Below are 25,223 nucleotides of genomic sequence, written 5' to 3' on the forward strand. Positions count from 1 at the left end.
GGGATTTTGAAAGAAGTGATTCAGCTCTATAATCCCACATTTAAGCATTGTATATTTGTAATGGTGAAAGGGAGCAGCATTGAGTTCCAAGCCCCCATCCACCACAAATTGCCTAGCCTTGGGCAACTCATTCTTAGCTTTATAGGGGCTATAGCTTTTTTTTAAATATAAAAATGAGAAATTTGGAATTTTAATATTCCTTCTAATTTGGTGCTGTTTGGGGAACTAAGATGATATTCCTTACATACAAAAATCAGTTGCCCTTATTGTAATTTTTTAATGTCTCTCTAATTTATAACATTATTGTCTAAATAAATGGCTATAGTGACTATTTGCTGTATTTTATCCTTTTTCCCCAAAATGAAGGAAGAGTAGGAAGTAAGGGGGAGAGAGAGAGAGAGAGAGAGAGAGAGAGAGAGAGAGAGAGAGAGAGAGAGAGAGAGAGAGAGAGAGAGACACCAGCTGAGGAAATTTTTTTTTTTTTAATTTCTTTTTTACCTGAATCTTTTACCCTTTTGCTTTTGAGGTGAGGTGAGATACCTTTTGATGTGAGGTGAGATACCTTTTTGCTTTTGAGGTGAGATGAGAAAAGTAAAACGTTATTTAAGAATTAGTGAAAAATAGGGTGCTAGTTTTAAAGGTAACCTTCTTTTTGATGCCAGATACTACTAGGGAAGTGGCATGATGTCATTAATGATCATCTACAGAAAACTTCCTGTTACTTGAAACTTATTTCTTTCAACTAAACAGTGTCAGTCATTTCAGATTGGCACCAGGACTAGTTGTAAATAAAATGCAAATTCACAATTTTTTCTAATGTGGGACCCTAGTTAATTTTTATCGTGTCATCCAAAATGACCATTTTTTTCTTCATCAACCTATGTTGATGGAGAGTATCAACCTATGATGATACTTAGGTTCCCCTAAGTATCTCTCTAAACTTTAATTGTTTATTTTCTACATACCAGTACTTTTTGAAAAAATTTAAATTATTTGTTGTTTAAAGTATTACACAAATCTCCTTCTCCCCGCCCCCCCCCCATTCACCTCTCCTCGGCCACCTCATCCCCCATGCCTTCACCCCTCCTACTGTCTGTGTCCATTGGTTATGCCCATATGCATGCATACCATACCAATACTTTTATTCTAATTTCAAATGCTGATTTTTCTTTCATCCACCAGTTTAGATTGTTGTTGTTTTTCCAGGATTCCCACAGTTTATCCGAGAGAACAGATGGGAGGTACTCCAAATACAGAGTTCCCAGAGAGTCTCTTCAGCAGCATCGAGATGAGCCCAAGTACAGAATCAGAAGCTTCAAAGTAATGTCCTTTATAAACATGTTCAATCTTAGAGTATTTTCCATGTTCCTGGCTACCGCCCTCACAGCAGCTCCTGCAGGGTTCCTGTAAGAGAAGATATTCTTTGATGCATGAAATAGATTTTTAGTTTTGTGGGAGGAGAGAATAAAAAGATAGTGCCTATAACTTTTACGTGGGAACTAATTTGTACATTTATGCTACTGTGAGAGTAATATATTGTTTGTCCATGGGAATTGATGTTGTTTAAGAATCCTGAGGCAGGAAACCCTGGTGTCTTGGTTGGTTAAAGACTAAGTATGGATAGTTGGTTGAACTCCTTTGTGTGTAAGCCCAGCAACTTTCAGTGCTGAAGTCCCTAATAGGTAAAGTAACATATAGAGAACTTTGTAAACTATAGTGTTGGCACATACAGTTATCTGTCATTCATCATTCTTTCCATGAGGATATGAACTCCATACTACTAATTAATGGGGCTGCTTATAGATGAATTAGGGAATTTATAGATGAATTAGGGAACTAATGGGAATGCTTATAGATGGATTAGGGAACTTAAAATTTGGGGTGAGACCAATATAGGACACTAGGAAAATTTGACCATATTGACAAAAAAAAAAAAAAAAAAAAAAGAAGCCCACCATTTCCTTGATTCTCCTCAAGATCCACCTGGGCTGTGGGTGATTTCAAACACATTGGATTCTTAATAGGTATTAACTAGAGCAAGCTTTCTCAACATTGGCATTATTTGCATTTGGGTCTGATAACTGTTGTAGAGATGGTTCCATGCATTGTAGGATATTGCAAAGCATCCCTACTAAGTAGATGCCAGTAGACTCCTCTATCCCAAGTTGTAGCATCCAGAAATGTCTCCGGACACTGCCAGATGCCCCTTTGAGGACAAAATTGACCCCCATTGAGAACACTGACTGAAAGGGAATCCAACAATATTCAAATGGACACACCAAGTCAATTTAGAAAAAAAATAATAAAAAAGCTAAAGGCTCTTTGGGCTCTTTTATATTCTTACAGACTTTAGTATGTACGAATGAATATTCATTACACTGTATCTATTTACTCATTACAGCCAAATAAAATATTTCTAAGGAGCTGCTGCCTCCTGAATGAAATTGGATAGAACACTCAGTGGATATAATGAGTGTTCATTTCTATAGTCCTCTCTAGCATACTTAAAATGAGCACCCAACTTTCTCAACCCCCAGAAAATTGAACACTATTATGCCATATTATTCATACCCTTGCTGTGAAGAGGGAATCCTGTATCTTTTTAGCATCTTACCTTTGTTTTTTATAGATTGTTGGTAGGGACTCCAGTAGGGTCCTTGTTGTTTCATATAACAAAATTTAAGTTTGCTGAATCATCTCCCAGCATTCCCAGTAGTCTCCCACACACTCCAGCATCTCTCCACCACTTACAGGGGAGCTGCCAACTTAAACAGAAATGCAGGGTTTGGACAATAGCGAATAATAATAACTGCACTTTACTGAGCCAATCACATGCAATTGCTCTTTTTGTAGGTGTTGCACACTTTATATGCATTCTCTCATATAATTTTCACAGCATTCCTATTGGGTTGGTACCATTTCCTCCCCCGCTCCCCTGCCCCATCTTTTACCATTGAAGAAAGCAGGGTTTTAGAACAATTAAATGGTTGAATCAGAATTAAAACCTCAATATGCCTGGCTTACTTTTTCAGCTGGAGTGGAAATCAAGCCTGATTTGTAAGTGAGGCCAAAACTTAGCAAAATGAGAAATAAGTTTTGCATATAGGTAGTGCAAGTACAAAAAAGGGCCAGAAAATGTATTATATGATGACGGTGTTCCACATTAGTACAATCTAAACATTGTAAAACATCAATTCATCTCAGTGATGAATATGTAGCCTGTCACCACATGTAACACGTGCCTGAAATGGTGCAGCAATCTAATAAAAGTAATGTAAATATCACATTTTGTAGTCATTAAAGATAGAAATGTGGGAGAACAGTTTTGCTGGTTGCAGATACCCGTGATCATTTTTTACATGCTTTTTATGAAAACAATTTATTTAAAAAGACTGGGAGGGAGGGCAGTTTCAAAAGAAGCATAAACTCCTATGAGCAGTGAAAAAGTTGTTAATCATTTCTGGGCTTCATGGCTCATCAGAAGAGCTACTACCTCAGGTTAGTCGTAGGCATCCTAAAGAAACAACTTCATTTATAAGAGGCATTGGGATTCTTTCTATCAAGAGAGAATGTGCCCATAAGTTATTATTTCAGCAGCTATTAACTTCCTACATGTTTTGCTAGGACAGTGTTCAGAGAAAAGGCACATTGCAGGGACTGAATTTATTGATTCTACTGAAATCTGGATCTAAGAAGTCAGTTACTGGAAGATATAGTGTAATTCAAAAACCATATACTGTGTAGCTACCATATCACAAAGGACTGTGCTACCTGTTATAGGTGGTGATGCAGGATGTATAAAGATGCAGAAGGCATCGTCTTCTTGGAGATAATAGTTATCAATTTGTCTTCATCCGAACAGGTTTGGGCAGGAGCCAGCAAACTACCGCTTAGGGTCCAAATCTTGCCTGCTGACTCCTTTTGTAAATAAAGTTTTATTGAAATACAGCCACACTTATTTATTCATGTATTGTCTTTTACACTCAACAATAGAGTTGAGTTGTTGCAACAGAAACTGTATGGCTCAAAAAAGTTCAATATATTTCAATATTTACTCTCTGATCCTCTATAGAAAACACTTGCCAACTCTTTGTCTAGAGAGAAAGGGGAAATTGCCAATCTGGTCTTTCTTCCTTTGCACATATATAAGACATTTTCTTTCCTTTATTTACCAATCAAATAAATACTGCTCATGTTCTTTGGAAAATCACAATATTCATCCATTCATTCAACAAATATTTATTGTTAGCTGTGTGCCAGGAACTTACTAGATGCATGGGCCTCACATCATTAAACAAATAAACAAAGATCCCTGCCTTCTTGAAGCTTCCATTCTAAATGAAGAATATTCATGCTTGTTGTTATTGTTGTCTTTTTAAAATACAACATTCAACAAACATTTATTGCATTTCTACTGTACACAGGCACTCTGCAAGGGCTAAAGAGAATGGTATAATAAGAAAAATTATTACCAATCCTTAGGAATCCAAAGCCTCCACATACACAACTTATGTGCAAAGGAGAAAGGGATAAATGCTGTTATGGAGACCTCAATAGACTGAAATGGGAGTTCAGAGAAAAAATAAAGATACCCATAGTCTTTTGAAAAAAATGGTTTGTGATGACAAAGTACAGGAAAGGATTTGATCCCCTTCTCTTTGAAAAAGAGTGGTTATTAGCATTACAGTTGTACAACTGTTGGAATAGGAGAGCCATGTTGGCAACTAGCTTGCCTATATTGTTAATGTAGGAGGGCAGCGAGACGTCCACTATGATCACACTTCTAGTGGAGGGAAGGGTTAGCAGGAAGTAACTCAGGTTCTTTTGCAGTTCAGGCTAGAGCTATCTCCTGCAATTTGCTCTCGTGACAATCACCGGAACAAAAACTATCAGATTTCTAGAAACCCATCGAGATTTTCATCAGGAGTGACGTGCACAGTTGCCAAGAGCATAATGTAATATTGTACTAAGTTGACCAAGTAACTGGACCAAGTCTGTTCTAAAAGTTTATATTTAGAATTTAATTCAAAGCTGAATCTGACATTTTTTCTTTGTCTTTGTAGAGACAGCAGAGAACATTTCATGGCCTCTCTTTCATCAGGCCTAACTGGGTTTCTGTCAGACAGTTTGCTTCCTTGCTGTCCAGCTGTTTCAGATAGAACAGAATGTTCAAAAGTCAGCCAATAGTATAGCACTGCTAATCTGAATTCACAGAGGAGCATGGTTTTATTCAAGAAATCCCCATTTGCTACCTTCATTTTTTGCTCTCTACACATACTAAATATATGGTTTTAATTAGCAGTGGGTTTTTTAGTAAAATCACAGAAGGCATGTATTGTTCCCATCCTTCCGCCTCCTGAAAGGAAATTCATGTTTTTCAATTTTTAGTGGAAAGGTCAGTATGTAAGTTCTTTTTAAGGAAGCAGATGTTTTATAGGATAAGATGAGGTGGGTGAGGAAGTGTTGATGATGTCTTTCAGCACAGTGTATGAAAGCAGAGCTGGCTGAAGCTCTTTGTCATATTTGTTCGGTGTAAGTGTGCATATGGTATTCAGTACGGTTTTGCTCCTGGGAGACAGTTCTCCTTCCTTGGATCTCTTCCTGATTTGTTTATACTTTGCTTATAGCAATTAATTGCTCTTAGGTCAGCTATTTCTGTACATACTTTAAATCTTTTACAATAGTACAATAGCTTCTAAAGCATGCTATGCGTTAACTCCTGATGCAAATCAAGATTGTAGGTGATTTTTATTTAATGACTATTAAAATATATCACAAGTGTATTTTTTAGGTAATTTTATAAAAATTTCTTGGTAATAATAGTGCCAACTATGGGGGAATTTGATGGAGAGTTAACCACATCATGCCCCGATGATCTCATTTATAACCATTTCTGTTCATGCTTCTCCAAGAAATCATATATAAACTGCTGTGCAAATATAGCTCTGTGCTTCCACCAATCTTAACCAGTTTGGCATTCCTTAAGCCCCTCTTATATAGAGATTTAAGGTTCAAGGCTAATTAATCTATAAATGAACATAAAAGAAAATAGTAAATATCACTATAGTTGAATACTGAAATTTTGGAAATGCTGTTCTACTAGACTGTAGGATTTTTGAGGGCAGATACTGTCTGCCTCATCTTTGACTCCAGAATACACAGCAAACACATACATGTTAAATTGTGAATAAACATTTTTTTTTCTGGCTTCAGCCTTTCTATTCTAACAGAAATTTAATTTCACACATATGAAACCTGGCAGGCAATCAAATCATGCTGAAGTCCGAAGAGATTTTTAATCTTTTGAAGTGATCAAGGCTAACTTGCCAGCTATAATATTTAACTAGTTGATTTCATTTTGCTCTTTTAGAAGTTAAACAAAAGGTTGCCAAAAGGATTGGGATTTTTCTTTATTGTAAAATCTGAAAATAGCAATGTATCAAAAGTGTTTATTTAGGACTCAACATGGATACTTAGATGAGCACATTAATTTTTTAACCTGCTTGAGCCCCACTCTACCAAACTAGTTCCCTTAACAAGCTTTCAGCCATCCCAGTGATTTACTCGACAGCAACAGAAAGGAACAAATGTGAAGAAATTCATATATAAAGATTCCATTTTGAATAATCTCAAATTCAGTATTCTAGATACTAAAACCATAAAGAATACCAAATAAATGCCTTGGAAGTTTTTATTAAATGTGTTTGAATAACGTTCATGCAAATAATAATTGTTTTCTTTAAAATAGTCACTTTAAGAGAATGAATACTAATCCAATGATGCACCATCATTAAAACATCTTTGCATCTTTGCCTGCACATTCTTTTGAGTGTCACTGTTTATGGCAAATTTGTATCCACTGTGAGTAGACTAGATTTGGCCTCTGAAAATGGACTAAAGTAACGCAGAGCCAAATCTGAAGTAGGTTAAAAAACAATAGCAACACTGAATAGATCCTTTTCATTAGTGAGTGGTTGGGAATATTAAATTTTATGCAATAAAGTATCAACTAGACAAGGGTAAATTTGTCAGATGCTCTAATCTAGCACAGTGTAGTCATAAATCTGTTCACCTGTGGATGAGCGTGGCTTTGGGTTGATAGTACTATGCTGTGCAAGGGAATTCCTGTGGTAAGGATCGTGTGCATGGTTAGAAGTGCTGGCTTTTTAGTGATTCTGTTCAGATAGGCTGGAATCATAGTGTTAGTACCAAGATGACTTAGCGATGATCTGGCCCAGCACCCTCATTTTTTACATGCAGAATATGTGAGTAGCAGTCTCCTATGTTCCAACTTCCACCATGGGCAAACTTTTATTTCTGTACTTTGGGCAAGAAATGACCCTATGTGTCTATTTTTTTAGTTCCTTAATGCAAATAGCACTGTGTGGTATTTTAAAGTGTGGACTATTAGGATGGGTGAATGAATAGATAGAGACAATAACAGCCTCACCCTCATGGGGTTTAACAGCTAAAATAGGAGCCATGCAGACTGAGATGTGGAGGCTTTACATAATCTGTCTGCCCAGGCTTACCTTTCAAACAGGAATAAAACCTACTGAGAAGGAGGTTAAGCATTTTTAAGCACCCATGGAGGATTGGGAATAAAGAATGGTGTTGAGGTGGAGGGATAGTGCATTGTTAGTGTGGAGACAAGTTCAGGAAAACATTCCTGCCACAGGCTCAGAAACACACAAGTGTTTTTCCTTCTCTCCAGGGGAAGGGTTGCATAAATTAAATTTAAAAAAATTAAATGTATCATTTGTCTTATAAACTTTGAACTTATAATATTCCTGAGAGAAAAATACTTGGTGGGCGTCATTAAATATTAATCATTACAGATCAGTTTAGCAAAGACATTTTAGTCAGGTTGGAACAGCTTTTAAGAAACCAATTACAATGTGGGTTATGAAATAGAAGTGGAAGAAACCCAGGGAAAATATTAGAAAATGCAAGTCCCTGCACCCAGTGGAATTTTTACAGGGAATTCTGGCTAACTAACTTGTTGAGGCTTAAGACAGCAATAAAAATAAGTCCTTGTGCTAAGGATATAAGAATTGGTAAAAAGCAAAAGCTAAGATTGCTAAAACTGCAAAAACATATTTTTTAACAAATACTTTCTTTTTCTTATTTAAGTATTTGATTAAAGAGTAGGTAGGAATTACAAAAAAATCATCTTATGGTCACCTTATAAAATTTACTTATATAGAAATTCCACAAATTAGACATTAGTATATAATTGGAGGACGTGAGTTATTTTTTTCATCTTCTAGTATGTTGATTATTGAAAGAATTATGAAATATTTTTCTTTCAGGGTGTTCTTTTAGGTTTCATTTCTTTAGTTGTATTTCATGGTAATATGGGTGATTCTGGCAGTCTTTAAAGACATAAAATGTTGGACCTTAAAGATGCTAGCATGTCAGTGGTAAGCTTCCTCATTTTTTGCATGTGAAAAAAAAATGTAGGTGGTTGAATAAGTCAACAATTTTAAAAGGAAGGGACAACCGTTCTAAATTTTGAGTGCTTATTAACAGAGTGCCAAAATATATGAAGCAAAAACTGATAGAAATCTAAGAAAAAAATAAACAAATTCATAATTATAGCTGGATATTTCAATATTCTTATTTTATTCATTGATAAAATGGTAGGCAGGAAATCAGTAAAGACTATAGAAGACTTGAACAACACTATCAGCCAACAGACCTAACTGACATTTAAAGACTACTCCACCCAGCAACAGCTGACTACACATACTCAAGTGCACATCAGGCATTCTCCAAAACAGACTATGTTCTGGGCGATAAAACAAGTCTCAATAAATTGAAGATGATTGAAATTATACAAAGTCTGTTGTCTAACCACAATGGAATGAAACTAAAAATCAATAACAGAAAGATATCTGGAAAATCTTAAAATATTTAGAAACTAAATAACATATTTCTAAATAACCCAGGGCAGAACTCACAAGAAAAATTAGAAAAAATTTAGCTATATGAAAATACAAGTATAGTTTATTAAAATTTGTGAGAGTCTGATAAACAGTACTCAGAGGGAAATTTATCACATTAGTAAATGTGTATATTATAAAAGATATAAAAGAAGAAAAGTCTCAAATAGGTAATCTAAGTTTCCACCTTAAGAAGTTAGAAAAGGAAGACAAATCAAACATAAATTAAATAAAAGGAAGAAAATAATAAAAAGCAGAGATCAATGAAATTATAAAAACAGGGAAAGAAATGAAATAAAACCCAGGATTTTTGACAAAAGCAATAAAATTTAAAAACCTCTATCCAGACTGATTAGGAAAAAATGAGAGAAGATAAAGTTTTCAATGTTAGAGATGAAAAGATATTATTAGAATTTCTATAGGCAGTAAAAGAATCATTAGGAAATACATCGGAACAAATCTGCAAATAAATTTGATAATTTACACTAAATTGATATAAATAAACAGCCTAAAAATATGTCACCCAGTAATTCTACTCCCAGAACTCTATGCTAAGTTAATACATTTAAAATGTGGACAAAGCTTTATGTACCAATATGCTTATCAAATGGTTTTTTATAATAGAAGGAAGCTGAAACCAACCTTAAATTTCCAATAGTAGATTAGTAAAATAAACATTGATTAACCCTAATGATAGTGATGACAGAGAAAATTCCCATATATTAATATAACATTAAATGAAAAAGTAGAGAAAAAAATTGTCAACAAAAGGTGATCTCAGTTATAAAATATTTATAAATGAGAACTGGGAAAATTTACCCTTACATTAGGCTACTAGGTTTATTTTTAACTTGCTGGGTTATTTATTTTCTTCATTTTTTTCTGTATTTTCCAAGTGTTCTAAATATGAAATATCAGTGTCCTATTTTAACTGTCATATGCCTCAAAACTGGTTGTATAATTTAAAAAATAGAAAGTATTCTATTTCTGTGAACAGAAAAGAGAGAACCTGTGCTTTGAATCCAGTTGATTTTGCTTTAGAAATTTAAGTCCATGCCTTTTGGGAAGAATGAGCAGGGATTGAAAAAATCTTTGTGTGCCTCATCCTTCCTCTGGTAGGTACACTGTGAGCCTGTCTTTGCACTGTCTGTTTCATTCAGCCCCAATCTGCATCTCCACTTCATCCCTCTCACTGTCTTTTTTAGGCCAGGTGTCTGTGTTTCCTTAAGTTTTCCTTTTTCTTATTGGCTCACAGTCTTTAAAGCATCTTTTACCAGGAAACCATTTCTTATGCTTTTCTCTCTCATGCCTCATATAAACTCTATGACTGACTGGAGATTTCTAGCATTGGTTGAGAACTAACTCTCTTCCGTTTGTGCATCTTCCAGATCCTCCCAGGCCTTGAGTACTTCACATCCGACTGTAAGAGCCAGGTCCATTGCCCAGTCCCAAGCCGCCCTCTGTCAGCTCATTCTACAGTAGCTGTTGAAATATATTTGGGACACAATATATGTCCTTTCCTTTCCAAAAATTCTGTAGTGAATGACTTCCAATTTCTTATAAAATCCCTATAACTAGTCAGAATTATAAATCATTTAGTTGAAAACCTACTGGCCTGCATCTTAAATAGACCTGAACTCCCTTTTGGTACATAAAGGCTAATGTACTTGAACCATCTGAGGATTATGTCCATTGTTTTAGCTCCGAGTAAATGTATATGACCATGTTCTTTATGGCCTTTCATTTTCATTTGTGTAACACATATGTGTCAAAGACATAAAATATACTAATTCATCGGGTTGTTATGTTACATGAGGTACTGCTGTTTGTGGTGGCTATGTTTTGAGGATTCTCTTTGGGGCTTCTAATCCTCAATTGTCTCATCTAGAATTTTTGGCAACATCTTTGATCCCTTCCTCTCCTTTGACCCCACAGTTATCCTCAGTTACAGTCTTTTAGCTGGTTTTCTCAGATAAAAATGTGTGCCATTTCAATTTGTTCTTCATAAAGAGACCAGAGTAATCTGTGAAATGCCATTCCTCTCCTGAAAACCCTGGACTGACTTTCTGATTTATTTAAGAAAAACCTCCCAAATCCGAACCCCACCTCTTGATCTCATTGCATCCACTTAGTTCAGCTTCCGTGTTCCTAAGCCATTGGGCCTTCCTTCAGTTCTTCAGACACAACAAACTCTCACCTCAGCATCTTCACACATGTCTGGCACATCATTCCCTGACCTCTATCTTCTGCTTCCCTTACCTCCAACTCTCCCACCACCCACCCGTAAGTTTTCACCTGGCTGATTTATTGATTTGTACTCAGCATTCAAATATTGCTTTAAATATCACTGCTCAGAGGAGCTTTCAAATGTAAATTTAGTTCTTATTATTATTTCCTATTCTTCTTATAATGCTTACAGTTTTTCATTTTATTGTTATTTATTTAGTTTATTTCTTTAATGCCTTTTTCTTCTGCAAGCTGAAAAATTGCATGACCGCATACCTCATTTTGTTCCTTATTTGAGCAGCACATAGTAGGTGTTCATTATTGTTGAATGAATAGAATGAGTGAAATAAAGAAAAAAATGAATTGTATAAATAATAAAAAAAATTCAAGAGAACAAAGTTGCATCTTTACTATCAGAGAAAAGTATGAAAGCATCTATTTTAAATCTATTAGTAAAATTATTTGAGTTATCATTCCCATTTTTAGTGAAGGCCTGGGGGAAGGATACATTTATATATTCCATGAGAGAAGGACCTCTTCTGTGTTCATTTTTGTTTAGGTATTAAATATTTATTGAATGAGTAAGAGGTTTAATATGGTCATTATGGAAAGTAGCCTAGCTCAATGTATTTAAAGTATCAAATTGTTTTTATTGACTCTGATTTCCACCTAAGAATTTGTCATAAGGAATATCACAAATATGGAAAAGGTCATATATTTAAAGATGTTTCTCACTGTGTTATTTATAGGAGGAAAATTTGGAGGCCACCTAAATGCCCAGTAAAGCATGCTGTGCTAGCTAAGTATAGTGTATCCACTAGATAGTATCCGAGTAACCTACATGCTAAAGGTTAGGATAATAGAATGACTTCAGAAATGTTTACAATATGAAGGTAAATAAATGATCACAGTTTTATAATAATGTTTACAAATCCTACCCACAGGAAAAAAAGACTGGAAAGAAATATGTCATGCTGTGAATGGCTCAGGTCATTTCTCTCTCTCTCTCTCTCTCTCTCTCTCTCTCTCTCTCTCTCTCTCTCTCTCTCTTTGTACATGCACAGGTTTTATTTTTTACAATAGTTGTAATTATATGTATAACGTAGCTTGTATATTGAGGTTCAGTTTCACATTTAGAACATTTGAATGAATCCCTAATCTTGTATTTTGTAACCAGTGACCTGAAACTCTGTGCTGTCTTTTCTAGGATGACCGAACCTTCGCCGAAAGTGCCAATGCACATGGACTAGATCACTCATCTTCTTGGCAGGACCACAGTCGCTTCCTGTCTGCTCCACGGTTCTCACACTCGGCTTGTAAGTAATGAAGTCCTGTACTGCTTTTTTAAATTGGATTTAAGGAAATGCAACTCATGGGAAGATTAAAATGTAAGGCCAATCCATGATAGTAATATTCATGTTATGTGTTTGAAAAAATTTTCATTAGGAATCATGCAAAAAATGCTCCTCGAGTACACTTATTACCCAATTTACTACAGATATATATGGGATCCCTCTTTTGTAGATCTTACCCTCATCAGAAAAACTTAATTAAGCAAACTTTGTGTGTGTGGAGATTACTGGTAACTGTGGATGAATGGGTAAAGGAAGTTAGAGGGTATCACAATACAATCCAAATCATCAAAGAGTGGAAAATCTTTGCATAGAACTATTCAGAAATACGTAATCTTTTGCAAAGAATAAGGTTCTTAATGTGATTACAGGCTAGATTTCATTCTGTGAATTCACTGTAAATATTGATAGTACATCATCCACACCAAGAAGGTATAGGGTCTCTTGACCCAGGATACCATCACCCACCACTCACCCATCCCCGTCTTCAAGTTTCAGCTTATATGTAATGTCCTTAAAGAAGCCTTCAGAAGTTATAGTTTTAAATATGATTTTTGTTATGAGTGTCCACAATGCATTCCAAGTTTTTGTTAAAACCCTTCTCAGAATAATTATGAAGCTATTTCTTGTTTGAGTTGACTTATTTATTTATTTATTTATTTATTTATTTATTTCTCTGCTCACTGAAGATTGAACGCATGATCATGGGTACGATGTGTGTTCTGTTCATCACTGTTTCTTCGGCATCCTGCATAGTACTGGGCACATAGTGAATACTCAACTAATATTAAATAAATGAGTGTAGGAATTGTTTTTTTAAATTTACTTTTATCCAAACCACTAGGACTCAAATGTTATTTAATGGTTTCTTATTTAAATAATCATTTAGCTTTTCAGTTTACTATGGGCATAGAGTGTGTGCATAAAATCTTGAAAACCCTCTTATTTAAAAAAAAAAAAAATTTGAGGTTACTATAAAATAAAAATACCAAAATAAACCACAAGGAAATAGGTCAAATCCAAAAGTGATAATTCTCATTTTTGCTGATTTATATTTATGGATTCATTGAATAAATATTTATTAGTTTCTGATAATGTTTTGGTTTTCATTATATCACAATTATTTTATTCCAAGAGCTAAGCATTTTCTCTTCCCTGTTTTAACCATTTACCAAGTGACTTTATATACCTGTATAAACCCTCTGCTATTTTAACCTAGCAGGTACTCTTTAATATGGACTGTTATCTCAAGTTGGTTATAACCTCAGGATCTGATATACAGAGGCCAGATTTCTTATTTTTCATATTAAGAAATGGAAAAATTCCCTTGGGACTGTGTGATGTATATGGACATGGAGGGTGGGCAAATCGCCATCAAATATTCTATCCCATCCATCAAGGCAATCACATGCCTGGCCTGGAGATAAACAGCACCATGACCGGAGCCCAAGTCATTGCTCCACGGTTGTTTAATTCTGCCTTTGTGAACTTCATAAGGTGCCCACAAAGGCACCTAGAAGGAAGTGGTTAGAAGAGGGAAGAAAGAGTCATGACTTTTAGCATTTTGTTTAATATTATGACAGGCAGTGAGAGAAACTATGTTTAGCTTTCTACTCAGTAGCATTTCATGGCCAGCTGTGGTCATTTCTCGATAAGATATATTATACTCCTCATAGGCAGCCATTCATTTCCATATAAATTATCTCACTTACATGGATATACAGTTAAATAAAGTAGGAAGAAAAGATCACTGAGAACATAATTAGTGTTAAAAAATTGTATTATTGCCTATGCTGTAAAATCTGACTGAAAACTTACCTTCAAAAGTAAACCTGTTGTCCTGGTCATTGTGGTTCAGTTTGTTGGGCATCATCCTGTGCACCAAAAGGCTGCCAGTTCAGTTCTCCTTCAGGGCACATGCCTGGGTTTCCAGTATGATCCCCAGTTGGGGGCATGCAGAAGGCAGCCAAGAGATGTTTCCCTCTCCCTCTTCCTCTCTCTCTCCCACTCCCCTCCCACTCCCCCTCCCCCTATCCCTATCCCTTCTCCTCTCCCTATCCCTCCACCTATCCCTATCCCTCTCCCTCTGCCTCTCTTCTTCTCTTTCTAAAAGGCAATAAGAAATCTTTTGAAAAATGTAAGTAAACTTCTTTATTGATTTATTTAATTGATAAATGATGTATTTTATTAAAACACTAGGGGCCGGATGCACAAAAATTTATGCAAGAGTAGGCCTTCCTTCCCAAGCTGCCAGCACCTGCTTCCCTCTGGCACCCTGACCGGAGTTGGCTTCCCTTGGGCTGCCCCCTGCTGGCACCCCAGACCGGCTGGCTTTCCTCTGCCCCACCTTCATCAGGAAAGATGTCTGAATGAAGTCCATAAGACATCTGGTCTAATTAGCATATTACTCTTTTATTATTATAGATAGCCTTAGGTTTTACCGTATTTTCCGACGTATAAGACGACCCCCTAATTTTACAGTTAAAACATAGGTTTAGGCCTATATTCGCTGTATAAGACTATCCCCCACTTCCGAGGCAACACCAGTTCTTTTTTTAATAGACAGCCTCTCTGACTCTGACCAATCTGAGCAGGGTTTTTACTAGAACACAGTGTACATGTTCTATACCCGAAGCTACACTGTGTTCTAGTAAAAAGTTTGGCCAGAGTCAGAGAGGTGGTCTATTAAAAAAAGAACTGGTGTTGCCTCGGAAGTGAGGGGTAGTCTTATACAGCGAATATAGGCCTAAACCTATGTTTTAACTGTAAAAATTAGAGGGTCGTCTTATACACCGGAAAATACGGTACTCATCTTCGACAAATTTATTTTATGATTTTTCTCACATATCTACCGAAATATTTTGAAGGATACTTTAGAAAATTTATTCATAAGCACCTTATTGTTAAACATTTTATGTTATTGAATTAAACTTAATACTAAAAATCACATTTATTCTTATTTGATTTTCTAGTGAACCTCGAAGTTTCTATGTTTTTTCATAATATGGTATCTTAGAAGTAGATTAAGATCACCCTGAATACTTCATTTTTGTAGCACAAACAATTTCATCTTATTCATAAAAATTGTTCTGTAATTTTTCTTTAACCCCCATTTAAATTTCTAAAATTACAAAAGAGAGATATCAACACCAACAAAGAGAAAAACAGCACCTACTGTAAATTCATAATCCAGGGAATAAAGGTGTCTTTAAAAGTATTAATGCCCTCAGATATGAGAGGAAATATTATCTCCATTAAAAACAAGAGCAAGATGCAAAGAAAAAGGAACACAGGATAAAAGATCTCAGAAATTTAAAATATGTTAAATTAGAAAGGTGAAAAATGAAGTTGAGAAAATCTCAAAGAGTAGAAGGAAAAAAATATGGCACAATAAGAAAGAAAAGATATTTAGAAATTCAGTTCAAGAGGAAGGATACTGATTAGTGAGAGTGTTGGGATGAGAGAACAAGGAAAACAGAAGAAAGGCCAGAATTGGGTGGGTTAAAAAGGCCCGCCCGCAAGTACCTGGTATACTGATGTCATCCTGAGACTCTTCTCACCCTCTTTCAATGTTGATGCTCATGGGCCTCAGATCCCAGGCCTTTCTCTGCTCAATGCAGAAAGGGAGGTGAATGTTTTGCTTTTGTATTTCTGAAAATGGATTTCTTCCCCCTCATTCTGGCAAAACTTTGGCTGGCTATAAAATTTTATGTTGAAAACTACTTCTGCAGTCACGGCACAATTATCTTCCAAAATCTAGTGTTGCTGTTGAAAACTTGATGTCTTTACTGTTTTGACTCCTTCTCCTTGGAAGTGATCTTCTCCATCACCACTAATTCTCCATGGAACTTTTAGGACCTTTAACCCCACCAGGTTTCATGATGATAAGCCTCCCTGTGGGTCTTGTCTTACTACCTTTATAAGATACTTGCTGGGTGAGCCCTTTTAATCTGGGCACTCATGCTCTTCAGTTCTCTCATACCAAAGGAAGAAAAGAAAAAGTCCATTAGGAAAATCTTTAGGAAATAAAAGAATTGATACATTATTTACTTCACTTGAGCACCTTAGAAAAAACTACTCATAGAAATATGGCAAATCTAATTGAGTTATTAGAAACAATTATGGGTGGTCATAGAGCAAGAGCAAATAAGAAACAAAAATAAAAACATGGGTCAATTAATAATTCCAGGGGGAAAAGAATGAGCAAGAAAAGAAACATTTACATAGCATACCTATTAGGTTGTGTGAGCCATATTTATATAGTCATAGTCTAATATAAATACTCACTATTGACATAACTCGAAGTTCAGATGTAACTATATAGGGAGGATGGGATGAAGAGAAGTGGATGGGTGTGGATAAGTCTAAAAATGATAAATAAATAAAATAGCAATATAAGCTTCTTTTATTTACAAGAATTGAAGTAAATACAGAAAATAAAGCTAAAAGAGTTGATTGTGGTTGACCCTGGGGAGCAGGATTGTGGGATTGGAGGGATGGGACAAGAGACTGCCATCTTTGAAGGTAGCCCTTTGGTGCTCTTTGACATGTGTATGTGCGCTTGGGCTAAAAAGGAATCTTACACTAGCAAGTGTTTGATTATCTTCTGAATGAACCATGAAGGCTGGAGTTTAGAGATGTAGAGACCAGTGTAGGGACATTAGGAGTAAATAACAGTAGGGGCTGAGATGGAGAGGAGTTTATGAGCCCACAGCACAGGCTCCTTCCTCCTCGGGTTGGGATTTGTACTGGATGAGGCGCTTCTGCCTGTGCTGTAGATGCTAAGGAATTCATTCTGCTGACTTAGGTGCCCTGTCAAACTGTGACCAAACTACAGCAAAGAATCACTGACCGTGGAAAAAACAAAGGAAATGGGAAAATACTGCATAATTTGTGGTCTCTGAAATGATCCAGCATTAATGAAAGTTTGTTTTCAGTAGTAATTTATGTCAGCTTTGTATAGTTCAGGTCAATTCAAGAAAAGGTAGATTCCTTCTGCCAGGAAGAAGGGGAGAAATGTATAAATTGTAAGTTTATATTACCATTAGAAATGGGAACACAGAAATCCATTCTTTAGAGCCATGATTACGACCAAATTTATCCTGGCTGGCTGGAAGTTATGGCTGAAATTCAGGACACTCTTTTAGAAGACTTGGATTCCATTACCTTCAGCTGTAGACAGTGGGGGCTTAGTAAGTAAGAGAGACTCATAATGCCAGCTTTTGAAACTGTCATTTTTACTTTTTATAAGTAGCGACTGACCACTAGTCTCCATGTATAGCTCCTTTTAGGCTAAAGGGACACACTCCAGGACTGGCCGCCGGGACCAGACCAGATGTGAGTGAGGCTGGTGTCATAGTGATGACTTCTCGAGTTTCCAGTCCTTTGAGACTAAATGCTTGATATTTGTGGAGTTGGTATCTCTAAACTAAGTTTTAAAAATATATGAGGATTGCAGGTTTTCTTGTAATTCTAAAACAGTTTTAGGGGGAAAAATGTTATCTGAGGATTATTATAGGTGTTGGAAATGATTCATGCATATTAATTTAACTTGATAGTCTTAGAAAAGCAAATCAGTGAAAGTTGCTAAAAAGGACCATATTTTACTTCCTTACCTCAGCTTATGTGCTATAAAGAGGAAAGAAAAGTTAAGTATTCTCACTTTACCTTAGAACGAGCCTGTAGTGGGAGTAAGTCCCTCGGGTGAAACAATTTCTCCGCAACCAGAATAGCACACACTTTTCACTTCTATGCTGAGTGTCAGGATCCCCTCGCCTAACTCTGAATAGAAACTTCCTATGTGATCCTCCACTTTGCACATAAAATGCCGAGGATTTATGGCTGTAAAAATTTTGCAGTTCTGATGAGGTAGAAAAAACGTTTTTTGTTTTTGAAAGGATTTTTTATTTTATTTTATGAAAGCACTAACCTTTCTGTTTCTCTATTTTTATAGATTTATTTTACATGATAAGGTGTGTGTGTGTGTGTGTGTGTGTGTTTGTGTGTGTGTGTTTGTGTCTATCTTTTCACTGACCATTTAGGTACCAAATATTTTCTGATTATTGTAATTTGACAAGGTACACTCTAGATGCTTTCTAGAAAGCAACTGGAAAATCCCTAACTGGCTATCTCTTAAAAATTTCTTAAGTACATTCAGTTGTTCAAGCAACATTTGCTAAGAGGCTGTGCAGAAGGCTCTCTGGCTCTGGGGGCTACAGTAGGTCACAAGACAGGAGAGGTCACCTCATTTCATAGAGGAACAGGTGGTAAACAAGGAAACCATTTGAAATGGTGATTGTGGTTTGAAGGTGAAATGATGGAAGCTACTGGAACAGGGCTGCTCCCTTAAATGAGTGATCAGGAGATGGTTTTCAGAGGAGGTTACAACTGAGCTGAAGCCTGGATGGTAAAAAGAAGCCACTGAGTTAAAATTGTGTGGAAAGTTTTCCTTCGATAGGGAGCAAAAAAAAGCAGAGAAGAAAGGGACATGGTCTTCTAGAGAGATGGAACACTGAATGAGCAAGTGAGAGTCAGTGAGAAAGAGTAAGCGATAGAGAAAGAGGAGAGAGAGGGAGAGAGAGGGAGAGAGAGAGAGAGAGAGAGAGAGAGAGAGAGAGAGAGAGAGAGAGAGAGAGAGAGAGAGAGAGAGAGAGAGAGAGAGAGAGAGAGAGAGAGAGAGAGAGAGAGAGAGAGAGAGAAATATGAGATCTTTAGGGAGTTAAAGTCAGATGATGTTTGGATTTTATTTCAAGTTCACTGGGAGGCCATTGGTGGTGGTGGTGATGGTGCGAGCATGTAGTAGGGGTGATGCAGAAAAATGACCTACGCTGATTTACCTTTTAAATAATAACTCTGGCCCAGTTGGGTGGAGCATCATCCCATACACTAAAATGTCACGGATTCAATCCCTGGTTGGAGCTTGTATGGGAGGTAACCTATCAACCTATCATTTCTCTCTCTCTCTTTCTCTCTCCCTCCCCCCCCCCTTCCTCTCCCTCTCCCTTTCCCTCTGTCTCCCCCAAACAATAAAAACATACCATCAGGTAAGGATTTTTTAAAGAAAGGTAGCTCTGGTTGTGGTGTAGAGAAAAGCGCACTAAGATGAAAACAGGAAAAAAGGAAATGGTAGCTTGGGCTAGTGTAAAGTAGAAATAGCGTAAAGTAGAACTTGGAGGCATAACCATCAGAACTCAGTCTTAAATGGGATGGTGCAGGAGGCAGGACAAAGGAAGTAAAGAACCAAGGTCTGAGAAACTAGGTGATTGGGTGTTTCATTTTTGAAGGTGGAGAAGAGAAGAGGATGGGCAGGCATCTGAGATTAGAAATCAGTTAGGAAGATTTCACATAGTTGGGTATACCTGGCTGGAGCTCATAGGAGATGTTAGAGGTAGTAAAAAAACAACAGAATACCTTACATTCTAAATCTAGTCTCAATTTCCTTTCATGAAACAAAGAATATTCTGCATAAAGGAGACCCTTAAAATTTCTCGCTCCAAAATTCTGTGTACTTTACACCATTACATACTGGCCACACACACATCTTCTACTCTCAGATACTTCATATCCCTCTCCCCCAAATTAAATCACATGGATTTTTTTTTTTTTTTGAAAATATAGTAAACTGACTAAAGTTATTCCTACATTGAGGGTCTGTTAGACCATGTAAAATTGACAGAAAACTAGATGAAATATGATTATTTACAATTTTTGGTCCAGGAATTATATTCACTTAGGTTGATTTTTCTCTTTTCTTTTACCTTGCCAGCATTTACCAAAAGAACTTTTACTCCCGATTCAACTTCAACCAAGGAGGATGCCACAGGTTTACCAATGGATGGAACAAGTCCACAATCTAAAAAGCAGGAATACGAAAGCAAAAACAGCAAAATGTAATTAGTTGCTTTCCATGAGTGTTCTACAAACAATATCATATCTACCTTTGTTGCAATTTGGCCCACATTCTCTAGCTGACATCGCTGAAGTCTGTATTCTTCAGATTGCCAAACACCGACTACTATGACAATACAGTTGGTCCTTGTGAATGATATACGTTAAACCACTCCAAACACTATCAGCTCGTGGATACTTACAACTAACTTACAACTTATACCAGCAGAAAAAGTGATATTTTTCACTTTGCATTTTCTTTTTCAGGTGCTGCCAGTCTCATTTTCCCAACCAAAATTTGAGTTTATAATTGAGGTCTTTCAACAATGACTAGCTTAAAAGGAGGAAAATGAGTTCTCCTGGAGGCAGAAGTTGCCAGCACTTCAGATTCAGGGAGCATTTATATACAACTGATTTTTTAAAAACTGCTTTCTCCCTAATAAATTATCATGTGTTATAACATGTCATGGAGATATGCAAACATAATAGTAGTTCACTTTATAAATGCTCAGGATTGTTAAATTCATCAACTTAGCAGTCTGTTGCTACATGTAGTACATTAACATTATTTCCAATTATCCCTATTACATAGCAATAAAGAATTTACAGTGCTATCTGAATTGTAGAGCCCTGTAAATAATTCAATGCACAATTTATTTATTTGTCTTTTTGTGGCCAAATATCCCTCTGCGATCACTTCAATTATATCCTGGACCATCATTGGTTTACTCTGACCAAAATCACAGTACCAAACACCTATGTCCATGAGATTTTCTCTGCAGGAGTTCTCATAAACTTGATACTATCTACTTTCAGCCTCTCAGTTTTTCCCACATGGAAGTTTTTAAGAACTTGTCTTCTTTACATGCTGATCTACCAGTGGAGAAAGATTTCTATTAAATGCTAAATAATGGTGAACATTGGGTCATGGTGGGAGAATCCTGCACAGATACAAGAACAATAAAGCAGTACCTTCCTAATGTGCATCACGTCTGTGTTTGTTAGATTTTCCATCTATACTAATAAAAGGGTAATATGCTAATTAGACCGGATAACTGGATATCTTCTGGATGTCATTCCTGATGTCCATCCTGACAAAGCCGGGGGTGTGGCCTGGCCTAAAAACCACCCGTGGCCCCTCACCCAGGCCAGCTTCATCCCTTAGCAGGGACCCCCACCCTGACTGGAGGTGTGGTTAGCTTGCAAACCACCAGTGGCCCCTTGCCCAGGCTGGCCCCATTCCCATTGGGTACCTCCATCCTGATCCAGGGCCCCCTTCAGGGCAGGCCAGCCAGCTCCCACCCATGTACCAGGCCTCTATCCTATATAATAAAAGGGTAATATGCAAATTGACCCTAATGGCAGAACGACCTGGACCACTCACTATGAGGCACACTGACCACCTCTTGGTCCCTTTCCCCAGCTGGCAGGCTCCTATTGCCTGATGGCCACCCATGGCAGGGGCGAGGGCCGGTGACTGGACAGGAAGAGCTGACCTCTCGGTCCTTTCCCCCAGCCATCAGGCACCAATCACCCAATAGGAAAAAGGGAAACTGAGGTGGGTGGTGGCGGGGGGTGGGGCCAGCTGCGGGCAGCTGAGGAAGATGGCCCTGATTGCAGGCCAGGCCTAGCGACCATACCAGGCCTCTAGTATTTCATAAAGATGCTCTGTTTCCACTCAAGATATGTTTTCCTAATGGACCATATCGGAATGTGCAGAAGACATGAACATAAATGCTATGGTTTCTACAGAAGATGAAGATGTTTCATATCCCTAAATTATATAATGCAATCTTTATAGCCTCCAAGAGTCCAGGCAAACATTTTATCACTTAGTCATTTTCTAAACTTTTTGCTGAGTTCCTCCTATAGTCCAGTTGTGCTAGGAAGGAAAACAGAAACATAAAAGCAGGTGTTCCTGTCCCCAAGTTTGTATGGCATTAGGAATTATGAGAAAAGGGGGTGATGTGTTCAGGCTAGCTGGAGGGATTCTGGATTGGACATTAAACAGGTTTGGTTTGGTTTTGTCTAATTTCAGGACAAACTGTTAATGTGCCGATGAGCACTGTGTGGTTTTAGTGGGAACAGCCCTTTATGAAGGAGCGGCTCACAGTCCTGGAGTTTCACATAACCCACAGCAACTCTACAGTAATATTGGGGGTATTAAGAAATGATGTCAATATTTTCCTTGCTGTTTTGACCAATAACATAATACCTTAACTCCTTGGATCTGGAGAGAAAATTAACAGATTTCATTTAAATCCTGAAGATTAAGGTTAGTTAAATAGCTTTATCCTGAATATATTAGTAAGAACTTTGTGCAGTCCAATGTGTTTAATAGGAACTGATTTAAACCATTATTGGCACATCTGTAGTCATTAAAAAGAATTACATCAGGACAGTTAGACCTGGAGGTTTAAGGTAGCTTGGAGTATTTATTTGGCAAATCCTTGAAAACATTAGCTGATGGTTTTAAAATGGAGTGGAGAGAGATCTTATGAAAGACCTTTTTAAATCTGAAATATGTATATAAAGCCACTATGTCATATTATTGAAGGCCCCAGGCTACTGTTGAATGAATGGAGGTATCTGACTTTAAATATTGAACTCACAAGAACTTCAAAGGCAAAGTCAACTTTTTGTGAGCAACAGGTTTGTCAAAATTCCTTGACCCTCTGTTCATATGGAATTAAATCTAAGGACCTGTCTCCTCTGAAGATTTTTCCTATCTCTTGCAGTCATCATAAACTGGAGTTGGAATCAAAAGAAATGTTAAGAAAACACTAATAGGTTCATTTGTACATTTTAAAGCCAGCAACTGTAGCTCCTTTACTCACCCCTTTGGCAAGGAGAGTGTGTGATATCAGCCCCCATAGAGTTGTGGCTGCTCGGCTATGTTGCTTGTAGCACTGGGACATTGAGAGGGACAAACCTTCTTCTTGCAATGAGTCTGGTCCAAGACTTCACTTGGAGATTGACTTTTTTTTTTTTTAATATATTTTATTGATTTTGTACAGAGAGGAAGAGAGAGGGATACAGAGTTAGAAACATCGATGAGAGAGAGTCATCGATCAACTGCCTCTTGCACACCTCCTTCTGGAGATATGCCTACAACCAAGGTACATGACCTTGACCAGAATCGAACCCAGGAACTTTCAGTCCCCAAGCCGACGCTCTATCCATTGAGCCAAACCGGTTTCGGCTTTTTTTTATTTTTATTTTTATTTTTATTTAATAGTTTTGAGTCTTCTGGCCATCCTTCTCCCTGAACACACTAAGCTTCCATTGAACTTACTGAAGCCACAGAAGCAAGAAACAGCTGGGAGAAACCTGGCTTGATGTGTTCCCATTGGCTAAGATCATTATTATTTCCTTGATTAGCCATGTCTGATTTAAAGATTAGAAACCAGTTGGTTATATAACATCTTATGTATCCAGGTTCCCAGAATCAATGATTTTTCTTATTGTTAGAGTTTACATATTTTTACTAGTAATGAGATAAAATCTATAGCTTCACAAGATAGTGTGCATAGTCATATAAATTTAAAGGTTACATGGATAAAAAAATGCCTAGCTACTTAGCTAAGAAAACAATTAAAACTATTTTTCCTCATTTTTCTACTTTGAACTATGATAAATGCATTTTTTATTTTGAAGCTCTGGTCAGTGATATGTAAACTGTATTTAGAGTCACAGTAGTTGTTATATTTCCTCTAAAATGTATTGAGTCTTATATTTAACAAATATTGTATGTGGGACCAAATTCTTATGTATATAATTAGATGGTATATTTAGCAAGCAAACCTGTTTTTTAGAAAGGGGCAAATATCTCAAATTGTTTTCATCAGGATTTGTACTATAATCCCAGTTGCACATGATATGGTAGCCAAGAGCATGAATGGTCATTGAGTAGGTGACCCCTTTTCCAAGATTCTAACACTCCTCCTCAAACAAACTGTCCCAGTATTTTCTCTCCATTCAAAACAAAACAAAATTTGTGATTTTCATGGGCTTAAAATGAGGAAGCTGTCCTCAGGAAAGCATCTGGTTTTCTTGGATCAAAACTAAACCATGAACCTTAAGCCGGAAAGTAAATTTGGGAAAGTTTGTATATAAAGACATTTCACGCACTAAAGTTCAATATAAAAATAGTTACATCTTTCAACTTTTACGTTCTCAAATATTTAGCAAGAAAAACACACCAGCTTATCCTTATTTGAGAAAAGAAATTTAAGCCATGAAAGATTCCATTTAGTTTCACTTCTGTACAAAGCACGGCACATCAAATTTAAAGGCCAGGAAAAATGCCTACGTCTAGAAGCAGAACATTAGATCCCAAGCCCCCAAACAAATTTCAGAGAAGTCTCCCTTGACTCTGATTAGTAACAGTCAATGAATCTGCGCTGCTCAGGTGAAACCAGCCTTTCTTCAAATTCTACCTCATCTGCCCCATCTTAGTCTCTCCAGCTCTGTCCACGCCTATGCCCACCTCCTAGAACAAAACCCAACCCAGTTCAGTCACTGTTCTACCAGGTTAGCCCCACTGTTGACCTCTGAAGTCTAGTTACTCTACAACCCACAAGAAAGAGGCAGGCTAGGGTTTGTAGCATTTGCATATCTTTCAGGACCAGCCACTTAGGACAGGATTTGAATGTCACATGTCTTTGCTCTAATGATTGATACTCTAAGTATGCTTCTGCAGCTGGGTATCTCTTCTTCCATAGCAGAGCTTGACTCCGATATGGCACAAAGCCATGTGACACATGTCACTGTGAGCTTGCTGCCTTGCTCTCTCGATGAACACACTGCATTT

General features: G+C 36.9%; 1 protein-coding gene across 15 annotated transcripts in view; it reads left to right on the top strand.

Moving 5' to 3' along the window:
- Positions 1 to 21,390, top strand: part of CEP128 (centrosomal protein 128) — a 319,695-nt gene extending 298,305 nt beyond the window's left edge. For 13 of the 15 annotated variants that reach the window (XM_036429922.2, XM_045575777.1, XM_045575837.1 and 10 more), the window contains 4 exons: positions 1,207 to 1,320; positions 12,379 to 12,487; positions 20,289 to 20,412; positions 20,678 to 21,390. In XM_036429922.2, coding sequence (XP_036285815.1) covers positions 1,207 to 1,320; positions 12,379 to 12,487; positions 20,289 to 20,412; positions 20,678 to 20,720 — 390 coding nt within the window. In that variant the 3' untranslated portion in view covers positions 20,721 to 21,390. The remainder of the gene's footprint in view (positions 1 to 1,206; positions 1,321 to 12,378; positions 12,488 to 20,288; positions 20,413 to 20,677) is intronic. The other 2 variants (XM_045575747.1, XM_045575865.1) reach the window with 1 other exon arrangement.
- The last annotated feature ends 3,833 nt before the right edge of the window (positions 21,391 to 25,223 follow it).

Source organism: Pipistrellus kuhlii, unplaced genomic scaffold (genome assembly GCF_014108245.1).
Source record: "Pipistrellus kuhlii isolate mPipKuh1 unplaced genomic scaffold, mPipKuh1.p scaffold_m20_p_1, whole genome shotgun sequence".
Taxonomy (NCBI): Eukaryota; Metazoa; Chordata; class Mammalia; order Chiroptera; family Vespertilionidae; genus Pipistrellus; species Pipistrellus kuhlii.